Raw genomic sequence first — 20,919 nt, forward strand, 5'->3', positions numbered from 1 at the left:
CTATTCTCTTTGATTTAGTTCCTATTGTAACTCAGACAAGTGACAGAATGGATGATATACTGACTCACTGAACTGAATGAAGGATGAATTAAATGTTCACATATGTTGGAATGATGAGTTGCACGCATCATGCATGCTCTGCACTTTATTTGGCTAGTAGGCAAATAAGTCTACATTAGGGTATAATGACTCCGTGGCTACATGCCTCCAGAAGGGCGTCTTCTGAGGCTGAGGGGTGCTTTTACTAAGGCGCGTGGTGCTGCATGGAGATCACAAGCTCTTCAACTGGGCAGCAGTGTCACAATGGAGGGAACAGCCTATAGGGAGTCTACCTAAGACCACTGCAACAGTTATTGTAAAGTGTGGGAATAAGCTGATGCCAGACTTAGCCTACATTTAACCTCTCCCTTATTAATTTCAAAGTCCATATGTTTATGCCCCGATTCATATAAATCATGTCAAATTTTTTAAAATTCATATTAACCCCTCATACAGAATATGCTTTGGCAAGATTTTGAGTGATGAAATACCTTTCAAAATATTCTATCACTAAATATTATGAATGACAAAGACTCCAGTGGTCACACAGAGAATTTGGAAAGTATTCAAACCCCTTGACTTCTTCCACATTTTGTTATGTTACATAAAATGGAGTCAATTAATCATTTTCCTTATCAATCTACCCACAATACCCCATAATGACAAAGCAAAAAAAGGTTTCAAGAAATAGTTTTAAAAAAAACTTTAAAAAAACTGAAATACCTTATTTACATAAGTATTCAGACCCTTTGCTATGAGACTTGAAATTGAGCTCAGCTGCATCCTGTTTCCATTGATCATTCTTGAGATGTTTCTAAAACTTGATTGGAGTTCACCTGTGGTAAATTAAATTGATTGGACATGATTTGGAAAGGCACACACCTGTCTATATAAGGTCCCACAGTTTACTGTGCATGTCAGAGCAAAAATCAAGCCATGGGGTCGAAGGAATTGTCTGTAGAGCCTCGAGACAGGATTCTGTCGAGGCACAGATCTGGGAAAGGGAACCAAAAAATGTCTGTAGCATTGAAGGTACCCAACAACACAGCGGCCTCCATCATTCTTAAATGGAAGAAATTTGGAACCACCAAGACTCTTCCTAGAGCTGGCCCCCCGGCCAAACTAAACAATCAGGGGAGAAGGGCCTTGGTCAGGGAGGTGACCAAGAACCCGATGGTCACTCTCACAGAGCTCCAGAGTTCCTCTGTGGAGATCGGAGAACCTTCCAGAAGGACAACCATCTCTGCAGCACTCCACCAATCAATCCTTTATGGTAGAGTGGCCAGACTCAGACTGGGGCGAAGGTTCACCTTCCAACAGGACAACAACCCTAAGCACACAGCCAAGACAACGTAGGAGTGGCTTTGGGACATGTCTCTGAATGTCCTTGAGGGGCCCAGCCAGATCCCGGACTTGAACCCGATCGAACATCTCTGGAGAGAACTGAAAATAGCTGTGCAGCGACATTCCCCATCCAACCTGACAGATTTTGAGAGGATCTACAGAGAAGATTGGAAGAAACTTCCCAAATACAGGTGTGCCAAGCTTGTAGCGTCATACCCAAGAAGACTCGAGGCTGTAATCGCTGCCAAACGTGCTTCAACAAAGTACTGAGTAAAGGGTCTGAATACTTATGTAATTGTGATATTTCATTTTATTTTGAATACATTTGCCAAAATGTCTAAAAAAAACAGGTATTTTTCATTGTCATTATGGGGTACTGTGTGTAGATTGATGAGACATAACAATATATTTAATCAATTTTAGAATTAAGTTGTAATGTAACAACATTTTGAAAAAGTCAAGGGGTCTGAATACTTTCCAAATGCACTGTACATAATTCATAGATTCACCAAACATAGAATAACAATCAATGTTTCATTATTCCTGGTATATACTACTGGCTGTGATTGTGGGCATTATAACGTAAATTTCTAATTCAATATTGCCCCATTCCCATTCTCTGGGCCCTGTCTGCAATCGTAGCCGTTAACCAAAACGTTATTTTGATGAATTTATTCATACTATTTCATCCTTCCACAAAATATATATATATTATTTACATTTTTTAAACGTAACCCTTATTTAACTTGGCAAGTTAAGAACAAATTCCTATTTACAATGACAGCCTACCCTGGCCAAATCCAGACAACGCTGGGCCATTTGTGCACCGCCCTGTGGGACTCCCAATCCCGTCTGGATGTGATAAAGCCTGGAATTGAACCAGGGACTGTAGTGATGCCTCGTGCACTGAGATGCAGTGCGCCAATTGGGAGCCCTAGGCCTAGCCTAAATCATATTTACTTTCTATTTTGCAGCTCAGGCGGTTATTCTAGACAAGGCTCTTCTGTGTCTTTATAGTATCATTCTAACACAAGTAATTTGCTGAAGGCCCTAGACTTTTATTTTGTTTTGAAAATGATACCGCAAAGCAACTAAAGTCTGGGCTGGAATTGCTTGATTGACTGGCTAACTTTGACTAGCTACGTTCCTGACAAAAGTTTGTAAGTATAACAGATATCTGTAACCGAGTAAAAGGATACATAAAGTAAGAATTCAACATGTAAATGTTCATTCATAGTCATAACATAGGGTTTTGTACGTTTACAGATCTAATTTAACAGTTATGTTTTCATGCATTACTTTTCTTACAATCTTAACAATTTACGTATGGATTTTCTTACACTAAACATGTGTGGTTCAACAAGGGTTCTTCTACGATCCTTAAAGTTCTCAAAAGAACCTTAGGGTTCTTGGCACTCAAAATGCCCCCCAAAAGGTTATTCCAAGAACCCCATAGGAGGTGGGGTTCATCGAGGAACCTCTTAAGTTGGTGGGGGTTCTTGCAGGACCTTAACTGCCCAACTGAAACACTTGGATTTGAATTTGAAAGGACAGACGGTGCAGGCACTTAACTGACAAATGTAAAGATCTCAATGTAAGGTTGTAAAGGCCGTCGGAAGAAGTGGGCCAAGGTGCAGCGTCGTACGTGTTGCCTAGATACTGTTGGAATCGGCTAAACTTTGAACATTGAGATATTAAATAAATGATAGAGACAAAGCCTTGAATAGAAAGAGTTTGTAAAAAGACAGAAGGCTTTGGAATGTGTTTGATGGAGGAGAGCGATGTGTTGATACAGGGGAGACAGATAGACATCTGTGTATTAGAAGAAAGAGGGGTTGAGGTCGGGAGGTGAGGACAGATTCTTTTAAGAGAGTAATAAATGTTTGGAATCCTGTTACCCTCTTTATTAGCTTCCTGTAGAGCCATAAAATGTAAGGATTGGAGAGAAAGGGGAGTGTCTTAAGTAGGATGCATATATACTGTGAAGTCTGAAATCTTTTGCTGTCTGTAGGATGATAGGATGACATTTCAGACACAGACTGTGTGTAGGTTTAGTGTGGTGTATGGATGGGATGTTTAAATCACTATCACATATAGTACATTTACTATAAGACCTCATGAATAAAGTTGGTTATATTGTGTTATTTAAAGATGGAATCTTTAATGCTGAAATTCTCCGTTTGAGATATGACCACAACAAAGATGTCACCGTAAAAAATGAACTGTTTTTATGTCACGAATACCACCGAAGGTGGCTCCCCTTCCTGTTCGGGTGGCGCTCGGCGGTCGTCGTCGCCGGTCTACTAGCTGCCACCGATCCCTTTTTCCTTTTCGTTTGTTTTTGTCTAATTGTTTTAACCTGTTCCTTGTTGGGGTTTTGGGATGGGTGTTATTTAAGTTCGTTTAGCCCGCTGGTGTTTGTGCGGGCTTGTTGTTATTTTGACGTATGTGGTGTTTGTGTTCTTTTGGGTTTTCGCTGTCCGGTATTTGAGTAACTATGGTTTTGGGTTTGTTGCGCCTGTGTTTTAGGCTTCACCCATGTTTGTAACTGGTTACATTTCGAAAGGACATTAAAGTGTTTTTTCCGTCAACCTTCTGCTCTCTGCGTCTGACTCCACACCCATCACTCTCCAAACGTTACAGAAGCCCGCACCACGATATGGATTTAGCAGGAGCAGCGACCACCCCTCTCCCCACGATGGAGGAGAGAGTCCTTCATCATACGTCCATCCTCCATCGCATCGGATCAGCGATGGATCAAATGATGGAGAGGATGGATCGTTGGGAGAGGAGTGGTCTCCCTACTACCCCACCTACCCTCCCACCAGCAACTCTACCAGCTCCTCCAGCGGAATCCCGTGCCAGCGCTATGCGTATCACGCCTCCGAGGGAGTACGATGGAGCGGCGGCGGGGTGCCAGGGATTCCTGTTACAACTAGAGCTCTACCTGGCCACCGTTTGGCTGGCTCCCTCGGACGAGGAGAGCGTGAGTGTCCTCGTCTCCTGCCTGACGGGTAGAGCCCTGGAGTGGGCCAATGCCGTCTGGAACGGGCCCGACTCAGCGAAGGGCCACTACCCGGAGTTCACCCGCCGTTTCCGGGCCTTGTTCGATCATCCTCCAGAGGGCCGAGCGGCGGGTGAGAGGTTGTTCCATCTCCGGCAGGGGATGAGGAGTGCGCAGGACTTCGCGCTGGAATTCCGGACCTTAGCCGCTGGAGCGGGGTGGAACGACAGGGCCCTGATAGACCATTACAGGTGTAGCCTAAGAGAGGACGTCCGCAGGGAGCTGGCTTGTCGGGACACTACGCTCAGCTTGGATGAGCTAATCGACCTGTCCATCCGGCTAGACCATCTGCTGGCTGCTCGCGGACGTTCTGAAAGGATCCTGTCAGTTCCACCTCCTGGCCCTCCCGCTCCCATCCCGATGGAGCTAGGAGGGGCTGCATCTAGGGAGACCGGAGGAGGAGGCTCCTCCTGTACCCATTGTGGCCGGAGAGGGCACACTTCCAGGCGGTGCTGGAGGAGTCCATCTGGGAATCGAGAGGGCAGGCAGAACACTCCTCGGTCACCCCAGGTGAGTCAGCACCACACTCTCCCAGAGCTTCCTGTTGGTCACATGTTTTTGTTAATTTGTTTCCTGAAGTTTTTCCCCTCTCTCCAGCATAAGGCGCTAGTCGATTCAGGCGCAGCGGGGAATTTTATAGATCGCGGACTCGCTCAGAGGTTGAGGATTCCGTTAGTTAAGGTAGACCGCCCCTTCCCCGTGCACTCCTTAGATAGTCGACCATTAGGGTCAGGGCTGGTCAGGGAGGCCACGATTCCTCTGGAGATGATTACGCAGGGGAATCATAAGGAGCGTATTAGTCTGTTCCTTATCGATTCACCTGCGTTTCCGGTGGTGCTGGGGATTCCCTGGCTGGCTATTCACAATCCTAGGATTTTGTGGAGACAGGGAGCTCTCCAGGGGTGGTCTGATGAGTGTTCAGGCAGGTGTTTAGGAGTTTCCATCGGTGCGACAACGGTGGAGAGTCCAGACCAGGTTTCCACCGTGCGCATTCCCGCTGAGTATGCCGATTTGGCTATCTGCTTCAGTAAAAAAAAGGCGACCCTATTACCACCTCATCGACAGGGGGATTGCGTGATAAACCTCCAGGTAAACGCTGCACTACCCAGGAGTCACGTGTATCCTTTGTCCCAGGAGGAGACGTTGGCTATGGAGACATATGTCACAGAAGCCCTGGGACAGGGGTACATTCGGCCCTCCATGTCACCCGTCTCCTCGAGTTTCTTTTTCGTGAAGAAAAAGGATGGTGGTTTGCGTCCATGTATTGATTATCGAGGTCTAAATTCCATCACTGTGGGTTTCAGTTACCCACTACCTCTAATCGCTACGGCCGTGGAATCATTTCACGGGGCGCGATTCTTCACGAAACTGGACCTCAGGAGCGCGTATAATCTGGTGCGTATTCGGGAGGGATATGAGTGGAAAACCGCGTTTAGTACCACATCTGGCCATTATCAGTACCTCGTCGTGCCGTACGGGTTAAAGAATGCTCCAGCTATCTTTCAATCCTTTGCTGATGAGATTCTCAGAGACCTGCACGGACAGAGTGTAGTGGTGTATATTGACGACATCTTGATGTACTCCGCTACACGCGCCGCGCATGTGTCTCTGGTACGCAAGGTTCTTGGGCGATTGCTGGAGCATGACCTGTACGTGAAGGCGGAGAAATGTGAGTTTTCCAAACGAGACGTTTCCTTCCTGGGTTATCGCATTTCCAGCTCGGGGGTTGTAATGGAGGGTGACCGCGTCAAAGCCGTGCGTAATTGGCCGACTCCGACCACGGTAAAGGAGGTGCAGCGGTTTTTAGGGTTTGCCAATTACTAGTAGCGGCTCCTATTACCGCACTGCTGAAGGGGGGGCCGGTGCGTTTGCAGTGGTCAGCAGAGGCGGACGAAGCTTTCCGTCGTTTGAAGGCACTGTTCACCGACGCGCCAGTGTTGGCGCATCCGGACCCTTCTTTGGCATTCATAGTAGAGGTGGATGCATCCGAGGCTGGGGTTGGAGCTGTGCTCTCACAGCACTCGGGTACGCCACCGAAGCTCCGCCCCTGTGCTTTTTTTTCAAAGAAGCTCGGGCCAGCGGAGCGGAATTATGATGTGGGGGATCGGGAGCTGTTGGCCATGGTTAAGGCCCTGAAGGTGTGGAGACACTGGCTTGAGGGGGCTAAGCACCCTTTCCTCATCTGAACTGACCACCGTAACCTGGAGTATATCCGATCAGCTAGGAGACTGAATCCTCGTCAGGCAAGGTGGGCCATGTATTTCACCCGATTTCGTTTTACGATCTCGTATCGACCAGGTTCCCTCAATACTAAGGCTGACGCGCTGTCCCGCCTATATGACACTGATGACCGGTCCATCGATCCTACTCCCGTCATTCCGGCTGCCAAGCTGGTAGCACCGGTAGTATGGGAGGTGGACGCGGACATCGAGCGGGCACTAAGGGAGGAACCTGCGCCTCCACAGTGCCTGGAAGGTTGTAGGTATGTGCCGCTCGCTGTTCGTGATCAATTGATTTGGTGGGCTCATAGTCTACCCTCGTCAGGTCACCCGGGTATTTCGAGGACGTTGCGAGGTCTTAGAGGGAAGTACTGGTGGCCTACCTTGTTGAGAGACGTGCGCTTCTATGTCTCCTCCTGTTCGGTGTGCGCCCAGAGTAAGGCTCCTAGGCACTTGCCACGGGGGAATTTACAACCCCTCCCCGTTCCACAACGGCCGTGGTCCCATCTATCGGTGGATTTTCTTACGGATCATCCCCTGTCTCAGGGGAATACGACGATCCTGGTAGTTGTGGATCGGTTCTTGAAGTCCTGCCGTCTTATCCCTTTGCCCGGTCTCCCTACGCCCCTGCAGACTGCGGAGGCACTGTTCACCCATGTGTTCCAGCACTACGGTTTGCCTGAGGATATCATTTCTGATCGGGGTCCCCAGTTTATGTCACGAGTATGGAAGGCGTTTATGGAGCGTCTGGGGGTCTCGGTCAGCCTGACCTCGGGTTATCACCCGGAGAGTAATGGGCAGGTGGAAAGAGTGAACCAGGAGGTGGGTAGGTTTCTGCGGTCGTATTGCCAGGACCGGCCAAGGGAGTGGGCGAGATACATCCCTTGGGCTGAAATGGCCCAGAACTCACTAAGCCACTCCTCTACCAACATGTCACCGTTTGAGTGTGTGTTGGGGTATAAGTCGGTTCTGGCACCATGGCATCAGAGCCAGACTGAGGCTCCTGCGGTGGAGGAGTGGGTGCAGCGCTCTAAGGAGACCTGGAAAGCCGTCCAGGAGTCATTGCGTCAGGCGAGTGGACGGCAGAAGAGGAGCGCTGACCGTCACCGCAGTGAGGCCCCCGTGTTTGCACCGGGGGACAGGGTCTGGCTCTCGACACGAAACCTGCCCCTCCGCCTGCCCTGCCGGAAGCTGGGTCCGCAGTGTGTAGGGCCATTTAAAGTCCTCGCCCCCCGGGTCGTCCCCGAGGCCGGTGTCGGCGCGAATACCACCGAAGGTCACGAATACCACCGAAGGTGGCTCCCCTTCCTGTTCGGGTGGCGCTCGGCGGTCGTCGTCGCCGGTCTACTAGCTGCCACCGATCCCTTTTTCCTTTTCGTTTGTTTTTGTCTAATTGTTTTCACCTGTTCCTTGTTGTGGTTTTGGGATGGGTGTTTTATAAGTTCGTTTAGCCCGCTGGTGTTTGTGCGGGCTTGTTGTTATTTTGACGTATGTGGTGTTTTTGTTCTTTTGGGTTTTCGCTGTCCGGTATTTGAGTAACTATGGTTTTGGGTTTGTTGCGCCTGTGTTTTGGGCTTCACCCATGTTTGTAACTGGTTACATTTCGAAAGGACATTAAAGTGTTTTTCCCGTCAACCTTCTGCTCTCTGCGTCTGACTCCACACCCATCACTCTCCAGACGTTACATTTTATCCCCTCTGACCATAATAGAACAGTAGAACATGGACTGAACAGTTTGGCCTATACTTTTATTTAAATGGATAGTTCAAGACAAAATCAAAGTCATTCTAATTGAGGAACTATAAAGCATTTTTTCAAAACAGATGAATTTCATTAAAAGCCAAAATGCCTATAACCCATAATTGGATTGAATCCCGCCCAATGTCTATTGAGCAGCACTGTGGCTGTTGAATTTCACAGTAGCGTACTGGCCATCCTGGTCCTGTTTCTGGGGGTGAGACAGTGGGACGGTGGAGTCCAGAGGCACTTCCTGGTTTCTGTGTTGGATGATGGCGTAGGTAACGTCATCCTGCTCATCTATGATCGCTCTCTGTGCTGCAATAGGGGCCATGGCCATGCCTGAGATGTTGTCATACACTGGATTAGTGTCTCTCTGATGGGTAGAGAGGACAGACAACATGACGGGTGAAAAATATTACCAGTCATTGAGTCATCTATACACAGATGATTGCAGTTCTCAGTCAACTGACTCCAACAAACTCACCTGTCCATTCTCTGCTGTATCTCTTCTGTCTCTTGTGTCAGAGGTGGATTTGGAGAACTTCTTCCTGATTTGTGAAAAAATGTATAAGTTAATAAATGAACAATTAATCAAGCAATATACATATTTTGATCGATTATGCCACAGAATGTGAAAAATGATAAATTCAACTCACTCACCTGAACCACATGAACCCAAAGAGACAGATTATGAGAATCAGAATAACCACTATGATTCCTACAACTGCATTCTTCAAAGACGTTGGTTCCCCAACGAACGTAACAGGAGAACGGAGGTCTTTAACACTACAGGAGTAGCTGACTGCGTCCTCACTGCTGACTGGGTCTAGGTAGAGGTAGTTATCTTGGGTGTTTGGGTTGGTGAGAAGTTGTCCATTCTTGTACCAGATGTAGGTGGGGTTGTCAGTCAGAGTACAGGTGGTGCTACAGGTCAGTGTCACCTTCCCTTCCTCTGTGCCAGGAGTCTCCTTCACCTGCAAGTCTGAAAAGGGGTAAATTAAGACAAAATAGCACAATCATCATCATTTCCACCAATAATATAATGACTTAGACTAGATGATATAATACTGTAAGGACAGTATTACCTGTGACATTCAGAGTTATGCCAGGGAAGCTGTATCCCCATTTAACCTCAGTTGTTGTAAATCTAAACTTGTATTCAGCAGAGTCACTCTCTCTCAGGTCTATGATTCTCAGGGTGGAGTCCTTGTCTGTAGTTGGAAGGTACTTCACACGACCTGCATACTCTGGGTCCTGCCTTAGATCTGTAGTAACTCCAGACTCCCATTTGTTGAACCAGGATACTTCAATGACGTTGTGCCAGCTGGGATGTCTATACGTGCAGGTAATGTCCACTGTTGACCCCTTCAAGGCACATATACTCCTCTTGGTGTAAGTCACATTCAAACAGCTCTGACCATGAACACCTGAAACAAAATGTATCTGATCAATTCCTCAAACGATAATGAGACGATTTTCAAGTGTTTTAGATGTATTGGACTGGTTCATTTAAAATTAATAACAAATACGTACACATACATTGCATTCGGAAAGTATTCAGAACCCTTGACTTATTCCACATTTTGTTATGTTACAGCCTTATTCTAAAAAGAATTGCTCTAAAACAGTATAACATGATAACATACCATCAGTTATTTTCTACCTTTTATATTAAATTGTATAATTTCTACTAGTGTTACAGATTTGTCTGTTTTTCCCCACATGTTCTACTATTGGTCCACAGGCCTTAATGATTGATACTTAAGATGATTATTATAGGTGAGTCCAGACTCACACACTGTAGGAGCGAGAAAATCCTCATGGTCTTTTACAGCACAGGAGTAACTGTCTGTAGAGTAACACCAGACCACTAGAGTATTACAGGAGTATTGTTGGGAAGTAGGGTCATGGAGATGTTGTCCGTTCTTGTACCAGATGTAGGTGGGGTTGGGGTTGTCAGTCAGAAGACAGGTGGTGCTACAGGTCAGTGTTCTCTTCTTTTCCTCTGTGGAGGAAGACACCTTCACCTGCAGCTCTGAATGATAATTATTAGAACTTTCAATATGATATTGCACTGGATTACAATTAATATATTTGTATAAGTAGTTGTAGGATATATTATATATTACCTGTGACAGTCAGAGTTGTTCCAGGGAAGCTGTACCCCCATTCTGCATACTGTGTTTTAAATCTGAACTTGTACTCAGCTGAATCTCTCTCTCTCAGGTCTGTGATTCTCAGGGTGCAGTCCTTCTCTTTAGTCCCAAGGTACTCAGCACGATCTGCATACTCTGGCACCGAGCTCAGGATTTTAGGCACCTCATTACATTTCTCTTGTATATACCAGTTTGTTTCTGAGACTACATGATAACTTGGATGTTGATATGTGCAGGGCAGTTCCACTGTTGAGCCCTTCACAGCACAGATACTCTGATGGGTGTAAGTCACAATGCAACAGTTCTGACCCAGAACACCTGAAACAGTAGTAGGCCCATTATTTATTCATTTCATTTCAATTATTATTATTACGCTGAACAACAATAGAATCACAAGAATCAACAATTTCTAAGATTTTAATGAGTTACAGGTCATATAAATAAATCTGTCAATTGAAGAAAATGAATTATGCCCTAATCTATGGATTTCACATGACTGGGAATACAGATGTGCATCTGTTGGTCACAGATACCTTATAAAAAGGTACCCAGTACCTGGTGTGACCACCATTTGCCTCATGCAGTGCGACACATCTCCTTCACATAGTGTTGATAAGGCTGCTGATTGCGACCTGTGGAGTAGCTGTGCGAAGTTGCTGGATATTGGCGGGAACTGGAACACGCTGTCGTACACGTCGATACAGAGCATCCCAAACATGCTTAATGGGTGGCATGTCTGGTGAGTATGCAGACCATGGAAGAAATGTGAATTTTTCAGATTCCAGGAGTTGTGTACAGCTCTTTGCGACATCGGGCTGTGCATTATCATGCTGAAACATGAGGTGGGGCGGCGGATGAATGGCAGGACAATGGGCCTCAGGATCTCGTCACGGTATCTCTGTGCATTAAAATTGCCATCAATGAAATGCAATTGTGTTCGTTGTCCGTACCTTATGTCTGCCCATACTATAACCCAACTGCCTCTATGGGGCACTCTGTTCACAACGATGATATCAGCAAACCGCTGTCCCACATAACGCAATACACGCTGTCTGCCATCTGCCCGGTACAGTTGAAATTGGGATTCGTCCGTGAAGAGCACACTTCTCCAGCATGCCAGTGGCCATCAAAGGAGAGCATTTGCCCACTGAAGTCTGTTACAACACAGTCAGGTCAAGACCCTGGTGAGGACGATAAGCATGCAGATGAGCATACCTGAGATGGTTTCTGACAGTTTGTGCAGAAATTATTTGGTTGAGCAAACCCACAGTTTCATCAGCCGTCCGGGTGGCTGGTCTCAGACAATCCCACAGGTGAAGAAGCCGGATGTGGAGGTCCTGGGCTGGGTTGGTGACACGTGGTGTGCGGTTGTGAGGCCAGTTGAACGTACAACCAAATTCTTTAAAACGCTGTTGGATGTGGCTTATGGTAGAGAAATTACCATTCAAGTCTCTGGCAACAGCTCTGGTGGACATTCCTGCAGTCAGCATGCAAATTGCACAATTCCTTCACAACTTGAGACACCTGTGGCATTGTTTTGTGTGAAAAAGCTCATTTTAGAGCGGCCTTTTATTGTCCCTAGAACAAGGTGTACCTGTGTAATGATCATGCTGTTTAATCAGCTTCTTGATGTCATACCTGTCAGGTGGATGAATTATCTTGGCAAAGGATAAATGCTCATTAAGAGGGATGTAAAGACATTTGTGCTCAAAATTTAAGAGAAATAAGCTTTTTGTGCATATGAAAAATGTCTAGGATTATTTATTTTAACTCATGAAACATGAGACCAACACTTTACATGTTGCGTTTATATTGTTGTTCAGTATATCTTCTTATCAGCTGATTTAGGACTGAACAATACAACTTTAGTAATAATCTGATATGGATTAAAACTGTAGTTTAATCCATACTCACACACTGCAGGAGAGAGGAGATCCTCATAGCCTTTTACAGCACAGGAGTAAATGCCTGAATTGTAATTGTGGATTGAGTATTGTTGGGAAATGTGCTCATCTAGACGTTGTCCATTCCTGTACCAGATGTAGGTGGGGTTGGGGTTGTCACTCAGAGTACAGGTGTTGCTACAGGTCAGTGTCACCTCCTGTCCCTTCACTGCGTTGGTGGGAGGCACCATCACCTGGCTTTGTTGTTCACACCTTGTTGCTGTATTTGCTGAGTTGAGTGTAAATGAAAACTGTAGATAAGCATAACTTAGTGATGTGTGCGAGACAGCTGGGTCATTCCATGAAGAGTGCCTTTTGCTTCTGTAACAGTATAGCTTTATGGCGTCCCCTCGCCCCGACCCGGGCGCGAACCAGGGACCCTCTGCACACATCAACAACGGTCGCCCACGAAGCATCGTTACCCATCGCTCCACAAAGGCCGCAGCCCTTGCAGAGCAAGGAGCAACACTACTTCTAGGTTTCAGAGCAAGTGACGTAACTGATTGAAACGCTACTAGCGCGTACCCGCTAACTAGCTAGCCATTTCACATCCGTTACACTCACCCCCCTTTCAACCTCCTCCTTTTCCGCAGCAACCAGTGATCCGGGTCAACAGCATCAAGGTAACAGTATAACTTTACGTCGTCCCCTCGCCCCGACACGGGCGCGAACCAGGGACCCTCTGCACACATCAACAACGGTCGCCCACGAAGCATCGTTACCAATCGCTCCACAAAGGCCACGGCCCTTGCAGAGCAAGGAGCAACACTACTTCTAGGTTTCAGAGCAAGTGACGTAACTGATTGAAACGCTACTAGCGCGTACCCGCTAACTAGCTAGCCATTTCACATCCGTTACACTTCCCTTTGTGTAGCAATATTGAATTTTAAAAGCCTGTTATGGTAAATGAAGTGCCCTTTAATATAGACAACATGAAGAATTCAATAAATCTGATTGCCCTCTAAGGTCAATGTCCACACCCCGCGGACATCTAATTAGCACAATACAAAAATCCCCATAAAAATCCATCTATTTTACATTTTTTTTATACATTTTAGTCATTTTAGCAGACGCTCTTATCCAGAGCGACTTACAGTAGAGTGCATACATTTTATTACATTTTACATACTGAGACAAGGATATCCCTACCGGCCAAACCCTCCCTAACCCGGACGACGCTATGCCAATTGTGCGTCGCCCCACGGACCTCCCGGTTGCGGCCGGCTGCGACAGAGCCTGGGCGTGAACCCAGAGACTCTGGTGGCGCAGCTAGCTCTAGACCACTGCGCCACCCGGGAGATCTCTTTAGATAGAGATATGTTTTTTTTGCATTGGATGAGTCTCAATCCACCGTATCTGCCTATTTCGCACTTCCGCATCTGCTGTGAAAGGTGACCGAGCTAGAGAGGTGTCTTCTCACAAAATCGTCTGAAGCGTCCGAACGGTCTAGGAAGTCCACAGGCCTCACAAGACTCGTCTGAAGGTCCCCCGTACCCGTTAAACAGGAATGGAAGTATATATGGACACTGTTTAGTGCCAAAAATAAGTAGTTAAATACATGTAAAAAATATATATATATATAATCCTGATCTCTCAGATATACAGTACCAGTCAAAGGTTTGGACACACCTACTCATTCAAGGATTTTTCTGAATTTTTTACTATTTTCTACATTGTAGAATAATAGTGAAGACATCAAAACTATGAGAGTGTGCAATGCTGTCATCAAGGCAAAGGGTGGCTACTTTGAAGAATCTCAAATATAAACAATATTTGAATTTGTTTAACACCTTTTTGGTTACTACATGATTCCATATGTGTTTTTTCATAGTTTTGATGTCTTCACTATTATTATACCATGTAGAAAATAGTACAAATAAAGAAAAACCCTTGAATGAGTAGGTGTGTCTAACCTTTTTGACTGGAACTGTAGGTCAGATACTTCAGAACAAACGTCCTTCAGATTTGTTTTTGAAACGATCGAATGAATGTGTTATTCAGTGCGATTGTATGGGCTAACAGCTGTAAGGGATTTATTTCATTTTGGGGGGATGCTTTAAAGGGGTCTTAGAATTCAAAATCAAGTAGTAAAATGATCCTTTGTATGACGTTCTTAAAACAATTACATGTAGCTTAGTCGAACATCTAATAGTTAAATCATAGTATAAAAAGCAGGTGAGCTGGTTCTACTCTTTTTAGAAATTTTCTGGTGTTTTGTGGTGGAGAACTGAGCGGGACGAGAATAACACGTCAACCCTGTTACCCATAGATAGACAGGCTAGATATGTTTGAACAATTAAAACATTTGTGTGAAGCTTGCTTTCGAATGCAACTCCCTGTTGCACACAACAACCTTCCATTCCCCTCATGTGATTAAATTGTCAACCCTGTTACGGTCAACCCTGTTACGGTCAACCCTGTTACGGTCAGCCCCGTTACGGTCAGCCCCGTTACGGTCAACCCTGTTACGGTCAACACTGTTACGGTCAGCCCCGTTACGGTCAACCCTGTTACGGTCAACCATGTTACGGTCAGCCCCGTTACGGTCAACCCCGTTACGGTCAGCCCCGTTACGGTCAGCCCCGTTACGGTCAACCCCGTTACGGTCAGCCCCGTTACGGTCAACCCCGGTACGGTCAACCCCGGTACGGTCAACCCCGTTACGGTCAGCCCTGTTACGGTCAGCCCCGTTGCGGTCAACCCCGTTACGGTCAGCCCTGTTACGGTCAACCCTGTTACGGTCAACCCCGTTACGGTCAGCCACGACACGGTCAACCCCGTTACGGTCAACCCCGTTACGGTCAACCCCGTTACGGTCAGCCCCGTTACGGTCAACCCCGTTACGGTCAACCCCGTTACGGTCAACCCCGTTACGGTCAACCCTGTTACGGTCAGCCCCGTTACAGTCAACCCTGTTACGGTCAACCCTGCAACTTTATTTGGAACTTAATAGGCACTTACTATAGTAATTCTTTATTGAACCTCTTGAGATGGGAAAACATTCAGTTGAACACGTGCTCTTTATGAGAGAATGTTAAAATTAGGTGAAATCTGAATAATCTTTTGACCAAGATACACTTCTCAGAAGGCACCTAATTCGTGGATGACCCAGCTTCTGAAGGGAAATGGGATTGCCTAAAAGACTCCTGAACACACCAGAATATTCATATTCATGTTGTCCTGAACTGTCTCATGGCATTTTGTAATTGTCTGTAGATTTAATAGCAACAAGGATACCTATCATAAGAAGACTATTACAGATCTAAGAACGTGACCATACAGTACCTGCCACAGACAAGAGAAAGACCACCAACACACTTCCTGCTGTTCTCAAGGCCATTGTTGCATCACCCACCCTGCAGTCTTAGAAACATAAACAAGATCTCACTCTATAGCTGGTGAATAACTTCTCCTTATAAATCAATTGAGAGGTAAACAATTACTTATTGAACAGACCTGTCTATAGCACTGTATACACATAATAATCATTTTATTGCTCAAAATCTGTTTTATTCTTACAATCCTATAACATTGAGACATGGGTCCCTAGTATTATCATTAGCCAGAAGAATATGGTTAATCACTAAAAACATACTACCAAACACTATTTCATAAGATATCTTCAAGTGTACTTACAGAGAAAAGTGGAGAGGTTTTGTAAGACAACTCACTGGCAGTATGAAAATGAGAAGTAAGTGAGTGGTTGACACGTGATGTAGTCAAGATGACACATGATGTAGTGCACAAGTTGCTGTAATTTCCTTCCTTTTCACGCAAGAAGACAACTATTATTAGACAGTTTCCATTGCATAAGTTACATCACGGCTGACAAAAAAAACAAAAAACAACGCAGCATTTGCCCCAGCACATTAGATTTTGTTTAATAAAATAGTTAGACGCAAAGGGGACAAACTGCTGTTTTTTAGACCGAATTGTCCTCATGATTGTTTCAACTCACACACAGAATGCTGCTGCAGGCTCTTTGTATGTCTTGACCAATCAGATTAATTGAACGCTACCCGCCCAAATGCACAGTGCCAACTGTAAAGTTCGGTGGAGGATGAATAATGCTATGTGGCTGTTTCTAATGGTTCCTGCTAGGCCCCATAGAACGCCGACTGCGAGCCAGGCCTAATCACCCAACATCAGTGCCCAAAGTCACTATTGCTCGTGGCTAAATAGAAGCAAGTCCCTGCAGCAATGTTTCAACATCTAGTGGAAAGCCTTCCCAGAAAAAGTATAGGCTGTAATAGCAGCAAAGGGGTTACCAGCTCCATATTAATGCCCATGATTTTGGAATGAGATGTTTGATGAGCAGGTGTCCACATACTTTTGGTCATGTAGTGTATGTTAGTGCTGGGCTAGAACAGAAGTCCGCACACCCAGCACACCTTCAGGAGAAGAATTGGCCTGCTACAGTTGTGATACGTTTGTAGCTTACATTGTGTGTGACTTTTAACTTTGTTGTATACAACATTTGTCTAGTTTGAGAAACAGACGCCTCACAAGTCCTCAACTGGCAGCTTCATTAAATAGTACCCACAAAACACCAGTCTCAACGTCAACAGGGAAGAGGCGACTCCGGGATGCTGGCCTTCTAGGCAGTTCATCTGTCCAGTGTCTGTGTTCTTTAGCCCATCTTAATCTTTTATTTTTATTTGCCAGTCTGAGATATAGCTTTTTCTTTGCAACTCTGCCTAGAAGGCCAGCATCCCGAAATTGCCTCTTCATTGTTGACGTTGAGACTGGTGTTTTGCGGGTGCTATTTAATGAAGCTGCCAGTTGAGGATTTATGAGGCGTCTGTTTCTCAAACTAGACAAATGTTGTATACAACAAAGTTGTATCAGAACAAGAATAGGCTGACGAGTTTCAGAAGAAAGTCTTTGTTTCTGGCCATTTTGAGCCTGTAATCGAACCCACAAAAGCTGATGCTTCAGATACTCAACTATTCTAAAGAAGGCCAGTTTTATTGGTTCTTTAATCAGGACAACAGTTTTCAGCTGTGCTAACATAATTGCAAAAGGGTTTTCTAATGCTCAATTATCCTTTTAAAATTCTTAACTTGGATTAGCTAACACAGCGTGCCATTGGAACACAGGTGTGATGGTTGCTGATAACGGGCCTCTGTACGCCTATGTAGATATTCCATAAAAAATCAGCTGTTTCCAGCTACAATAGTCATTTACAACATTAACAATGTCTACACTGTATATCCGATGAATTTGATGTTATTTTAAATGGTCAAAAACTGTGTTTTTCTTTCAAACACAAGGACATTTCTAAGTGACCCCAAACTTTTGAATGGTAGTGTAAATATACAGTACCAGTCAAAAGTTGACACCTACTCATTCAAGGGTTTCTTTGTTTTGACTATTTTCTACATTGTAGAGTAACAGTGAAGACATCAAACCTATGAAATAATACATGGAATCATGTAGAAACCAAAAAAAGTGTTAAACAAATCAGAACATATTTTATATTTGAGATTCTTCAAAGTAGCCACCCTTTGCCTTGACATCTTTGCACACTTGGCATTCTCTCAACCAGCTTCATGATGTAGTCACCTGGAATGCATTTCAATTAACAGGTGTGGCTTCTTAAAAGTTAATTTGTGAAATTTTTGAGCCAATCAGTTGTGTTGTGACAAGGTAGTGGTGGTATTTGGTAAAAGACCAAGTCCATTTTTTGTCAAGAACAGCTCAAATAAGCAAAGACAAACGACAGTCCATCATTACTTTAAGACATGTCAATACAGAACATTTCAAGAACTTTGAAAGTTTCTTTAAGTGCAGTCACAAAAGCAATCAAGCACTATGATGAAACTGGCTCTCATGAGGACCGTCACAGGAAAGGAAGACCCAGAGCTACCTCTGCTGCAGAGGATAAGTTTATTAGAGTTACCAGCCTCAGATTGCAGCCCAAATAAATGAGTTCAAGCAACAGACACATCTCACATCAACTGTTCAGAGGAGATTGCGTGAATCAGGCCTTCCTGGTCAAATTGCTGCAAAGAAACCACTACTTATCAGGTATGAAGGGAAGACCCAGATGTAGACCCCGTCGAATAAACAATAGTTTAATGTTCCACAGGGGCAGGCAATAGACAGGTCAAGACAGGCAGGGGTCAGAAAACCAGAGGTTCTGGAAAGAGGAGACAAAGGGCTGTGAGACATAGGTTTAACTTGGGACACATGAAAGGTGGGGTGTATACGAAGGGTACGGGGCAACAGAAGACGAACAGCAGAGGGACTAATCATTTTAGAGATGGGAAACTGGCCAATAAACCGGTGGGAGAGGTTTGCGGGATTCCACCCAGAGGGGGAGATCCCGGGTGGATAGCCATATTTTCTGCCCGAGATGATACCGAGGAGCCGGTGTCCGATGGCGATCCGCTTGTCGTCGATACCTGGAGGTGGTCTTAACTTCCTATGTCTTGGGGGCAGTATTTCGACATCTGGATGAGAAGCGTGCCCAATGTTACTCAGGCCCAGAAGCTAGAATATCCATATAATTGGTGGATTTGGATAGACAATACTCTAAAGTTTCCAAAACAGTTAAAATAATGTCTGTGAGTATAACAGAACTGATATGGCAAGCGAAAACCCGAGGAAAATCCATCCAGGAAGTGGGATTTCTTTGATGTAGGTATTTTCAATTGAATGCATATAGAATATCTAATGGGTTAGGACCCAGATTGCAGTTCCTATGGCTTCCACTAGATGTCAACAGTCTTTAGACATTATTTCAGGCTTGTTTTCTGAAGAATGAGACCTTTCTGTCAGTGGACTGTAGAATCATGCAGTGCTGGTTTGCACGGTGCCCTTCGCTTTTTTTCCTTTCTATTGAATACGCTATTGTCCAGTTGAAATATTATTGATTATTTAGACAATTGACAACCTGAGGATTAATTATAAACCTCGTTTGACAGGTTTCGATGAACTTTACCGGTACTATTAGGATGTATTCGTCTGCATGTTTTGACCGCCTTTGAGCCAGTGGATTACTGAACAAAACGTGCCAACAAAACTGAGTTTTTGGGATATAAAGAGGGACATTATCGAACAAAACAAACATTTATTGTGTAGCTGGGACTCTTGTGTCTGCAACCAGATGAAGATCTTCAAAGGTAAGTGATTCATTTTATCGCTATTTCTGACTTTCGTGACTCCTTTACTTGGTTGGAAAATGTTTGTATGCTTTTGTAAAAGGAGCGCTGTCCTCAGATAATGGCATGGTATGCTTTCGCCGTAAAGCGAAATCTGACAAAGCGGCTGGATTAACAAGAAGTTAATCTTTAAGCCGATGTATAACACTTGTATTTTTATGAATGTTTATTATGACTATTTCTGTATTTAGAATTTTGAGCTCTGCAATTTCACCAGATGTTGTCGAGGTGGGTCGCTAGCGGAACGCCTGCGCCAGAAAGGTTAAGGAGGGCCGACTGGGCTCTCCTACGTGTATAACGACAGCGGCGGACAAACATCTGGGCAGGAGGTACGCCGACCTCTTCCTCCTGCTTGGGGAAGAGTGGGGGCTGATACCCCAGGGAACATTCAAAGGGCGATAGGCCTGTGACAAAGCAGGGAAGGGCGTTGCGTGCGTATTCCACCCACACAAGCTGCTGGCTCCAGGTGGTGGGGTTGCCGGAGACCAGGCAGAGTAGCGTTGTCTCAAGGTCCTGGTTGGCTCGCTCCGACTGGCCATTGGACTGGGGGTGGAACCCAAGAGGATAGGCTGGCCGACGACCCAATGAGGGTGCAGAACGCCTTCCAGAATTGGGACGAGAACTGAGGGCCACGGTCGGAGACCATGTCCACAGGCAGTCCATGGATCCGGATCATGTGCTGCACCATGAGCTGGGCCATCTCCTTGGCCCGAGGGTAGTTTGGGGAGAGGAATGAAGTGGGCGGCCTTGGAAAAACGGTCAACCACCGTCAGTATGGCAGTGTTAGCCTCAGAGGGGGGAGACCCGTGATGAAATCCAGGGATATGTGGGACCAGGGACGGTGAGGGACAGGCAGGTTGCAGAAGGCCCGCCGGAGCTTGCCGAGGAGTCTTGTTCTGAACACACATGGCGCAAGCGTGACGAATGCAGAGACATCAGGGACCATGGTGGGCCACCAAAAGCGTCGTCACACAAATGCCAGGGTCCACCAGGAGCCCAGGTGGCAGGCAAGCCTGGAGGAATGGGCCCATTCCAGGCCCGCTGAGCAGACAGTGTCAGGCATGAACATCCGGTTATCTGGCCCCCCCCAGGGTCCGGCTGGGACCGCTGCGACTCCCGGACCTGTTTCCCGATATCCCAGATGAGTGCTGTCACCAGGCACGAGGTGGAAAGGATGGTCTCAGGCTCCAGGGTGGTTGCCTTAGGGTTATAGTGGCGAGACAAGGCATCTGGCTTGACATTCTTGGA

General features: G+C 45.7%; 2 protein-coding genes across 6 annotated transcripts in view; both read right to left on the bottom strand.

Annotated features, from left to right (window-relative positions):
* Positions 1 to 20,919, bottom strand: part of LOC139544836 (zinc finger protein 271-like) — a 174,335-nt gene that overhangs the window by 32,507 nt on the left and 120,909 nt on the right. The window lies entirely within an intron of this gene.
* On the bottom strand, positions 8,398 to 16,208 carry LOC139545035 (sialoadhesin-like). 4 transcript variants are annotated; one of them, XM_071352415.1, is made up of 8 exons: positions 16,142 to 16,208; positions 15,791 to 15,868; positions 10,536 to 10,880; positions 10,202 to 10,441; positions 9,492 to 9,833; positions 9,067 to 9,388; positions 8,891 to 8,954; positions 8,398 to 8,779 (listed from the first exon to the last, which is right to left on the bottom strand). In XM_071352415.1, exons 2-8 carry the CDS (start codon positions 15,843 to 15,845, stop codon positions 8,552 to 8,554), a joined length of 1,596 nt encoding a protein of 531 aa, XP_071208516.1. In that variant the 5' UTR covers positions 15,846 to 15,868; positions 16,142 to 16,208; the 3' UTR covers positions 8,398 to 8,551. The 4 variants fall into 4 exon arrangements, with proteins under 4 accessions (XP_071208516.1, XP_071208501.1, XP_071208491.1 ...); XM_071352400.1 differs by lacking the exons at positions 15,791 to 15,868; positions 16,142 to 16,208 and adding an exon at positions 12,477 to 14,132 and having other exon boundaries at positions 10,202 to 10,411; XM_071352390.1 differs by lacking the exons at positions 15,791 to 15,868; positions 16,142 to 16,208 and adding an exon at positions 12,477 to 14,131.

Source organism: Salvelinus alpinus, chromosome 2 (genome assembly GCF_045679555.1).
Source record: "Salvelinus alpinus chromosome 2, SLU_Salpinus.1, whole genome shotgun sequence".
Taxonomy (NCBI): Eukaryota; Metazoa; Chordata; class Actinopteri; order Salmoniformes; family Salmonidae; genus Salvelinus; species Salvelinus alpinus.

What these genes read in the sequence shown, in the direction of transcription:
- LOC139545035 (XM_071352390.1), bottom strand. Translation starts at nt 12,921, where the DNA reads ATGCTTCGTGGGCGACCGTTGTTGATGTGTGCAGAGGGTCCCTGGTTC. An exon ending in AACAACTCTGACTGTCACAG is followed by an intron (nt 10,442 to 10,535) that starts GTAATATATAAT and finishes ATTATCATTCAG; the next exon opens with AGCTGCAGGTGAAGGTGTCT. An exon ending in CATAACTCTGAATGTCACAG is followed by an intron (nt 9,389 to 9,491) that starts GTAATACTGTCC and finishes ACCCCTTTTCAG; the next exon opens with ACTTGCAGGTGAAGGAGACT.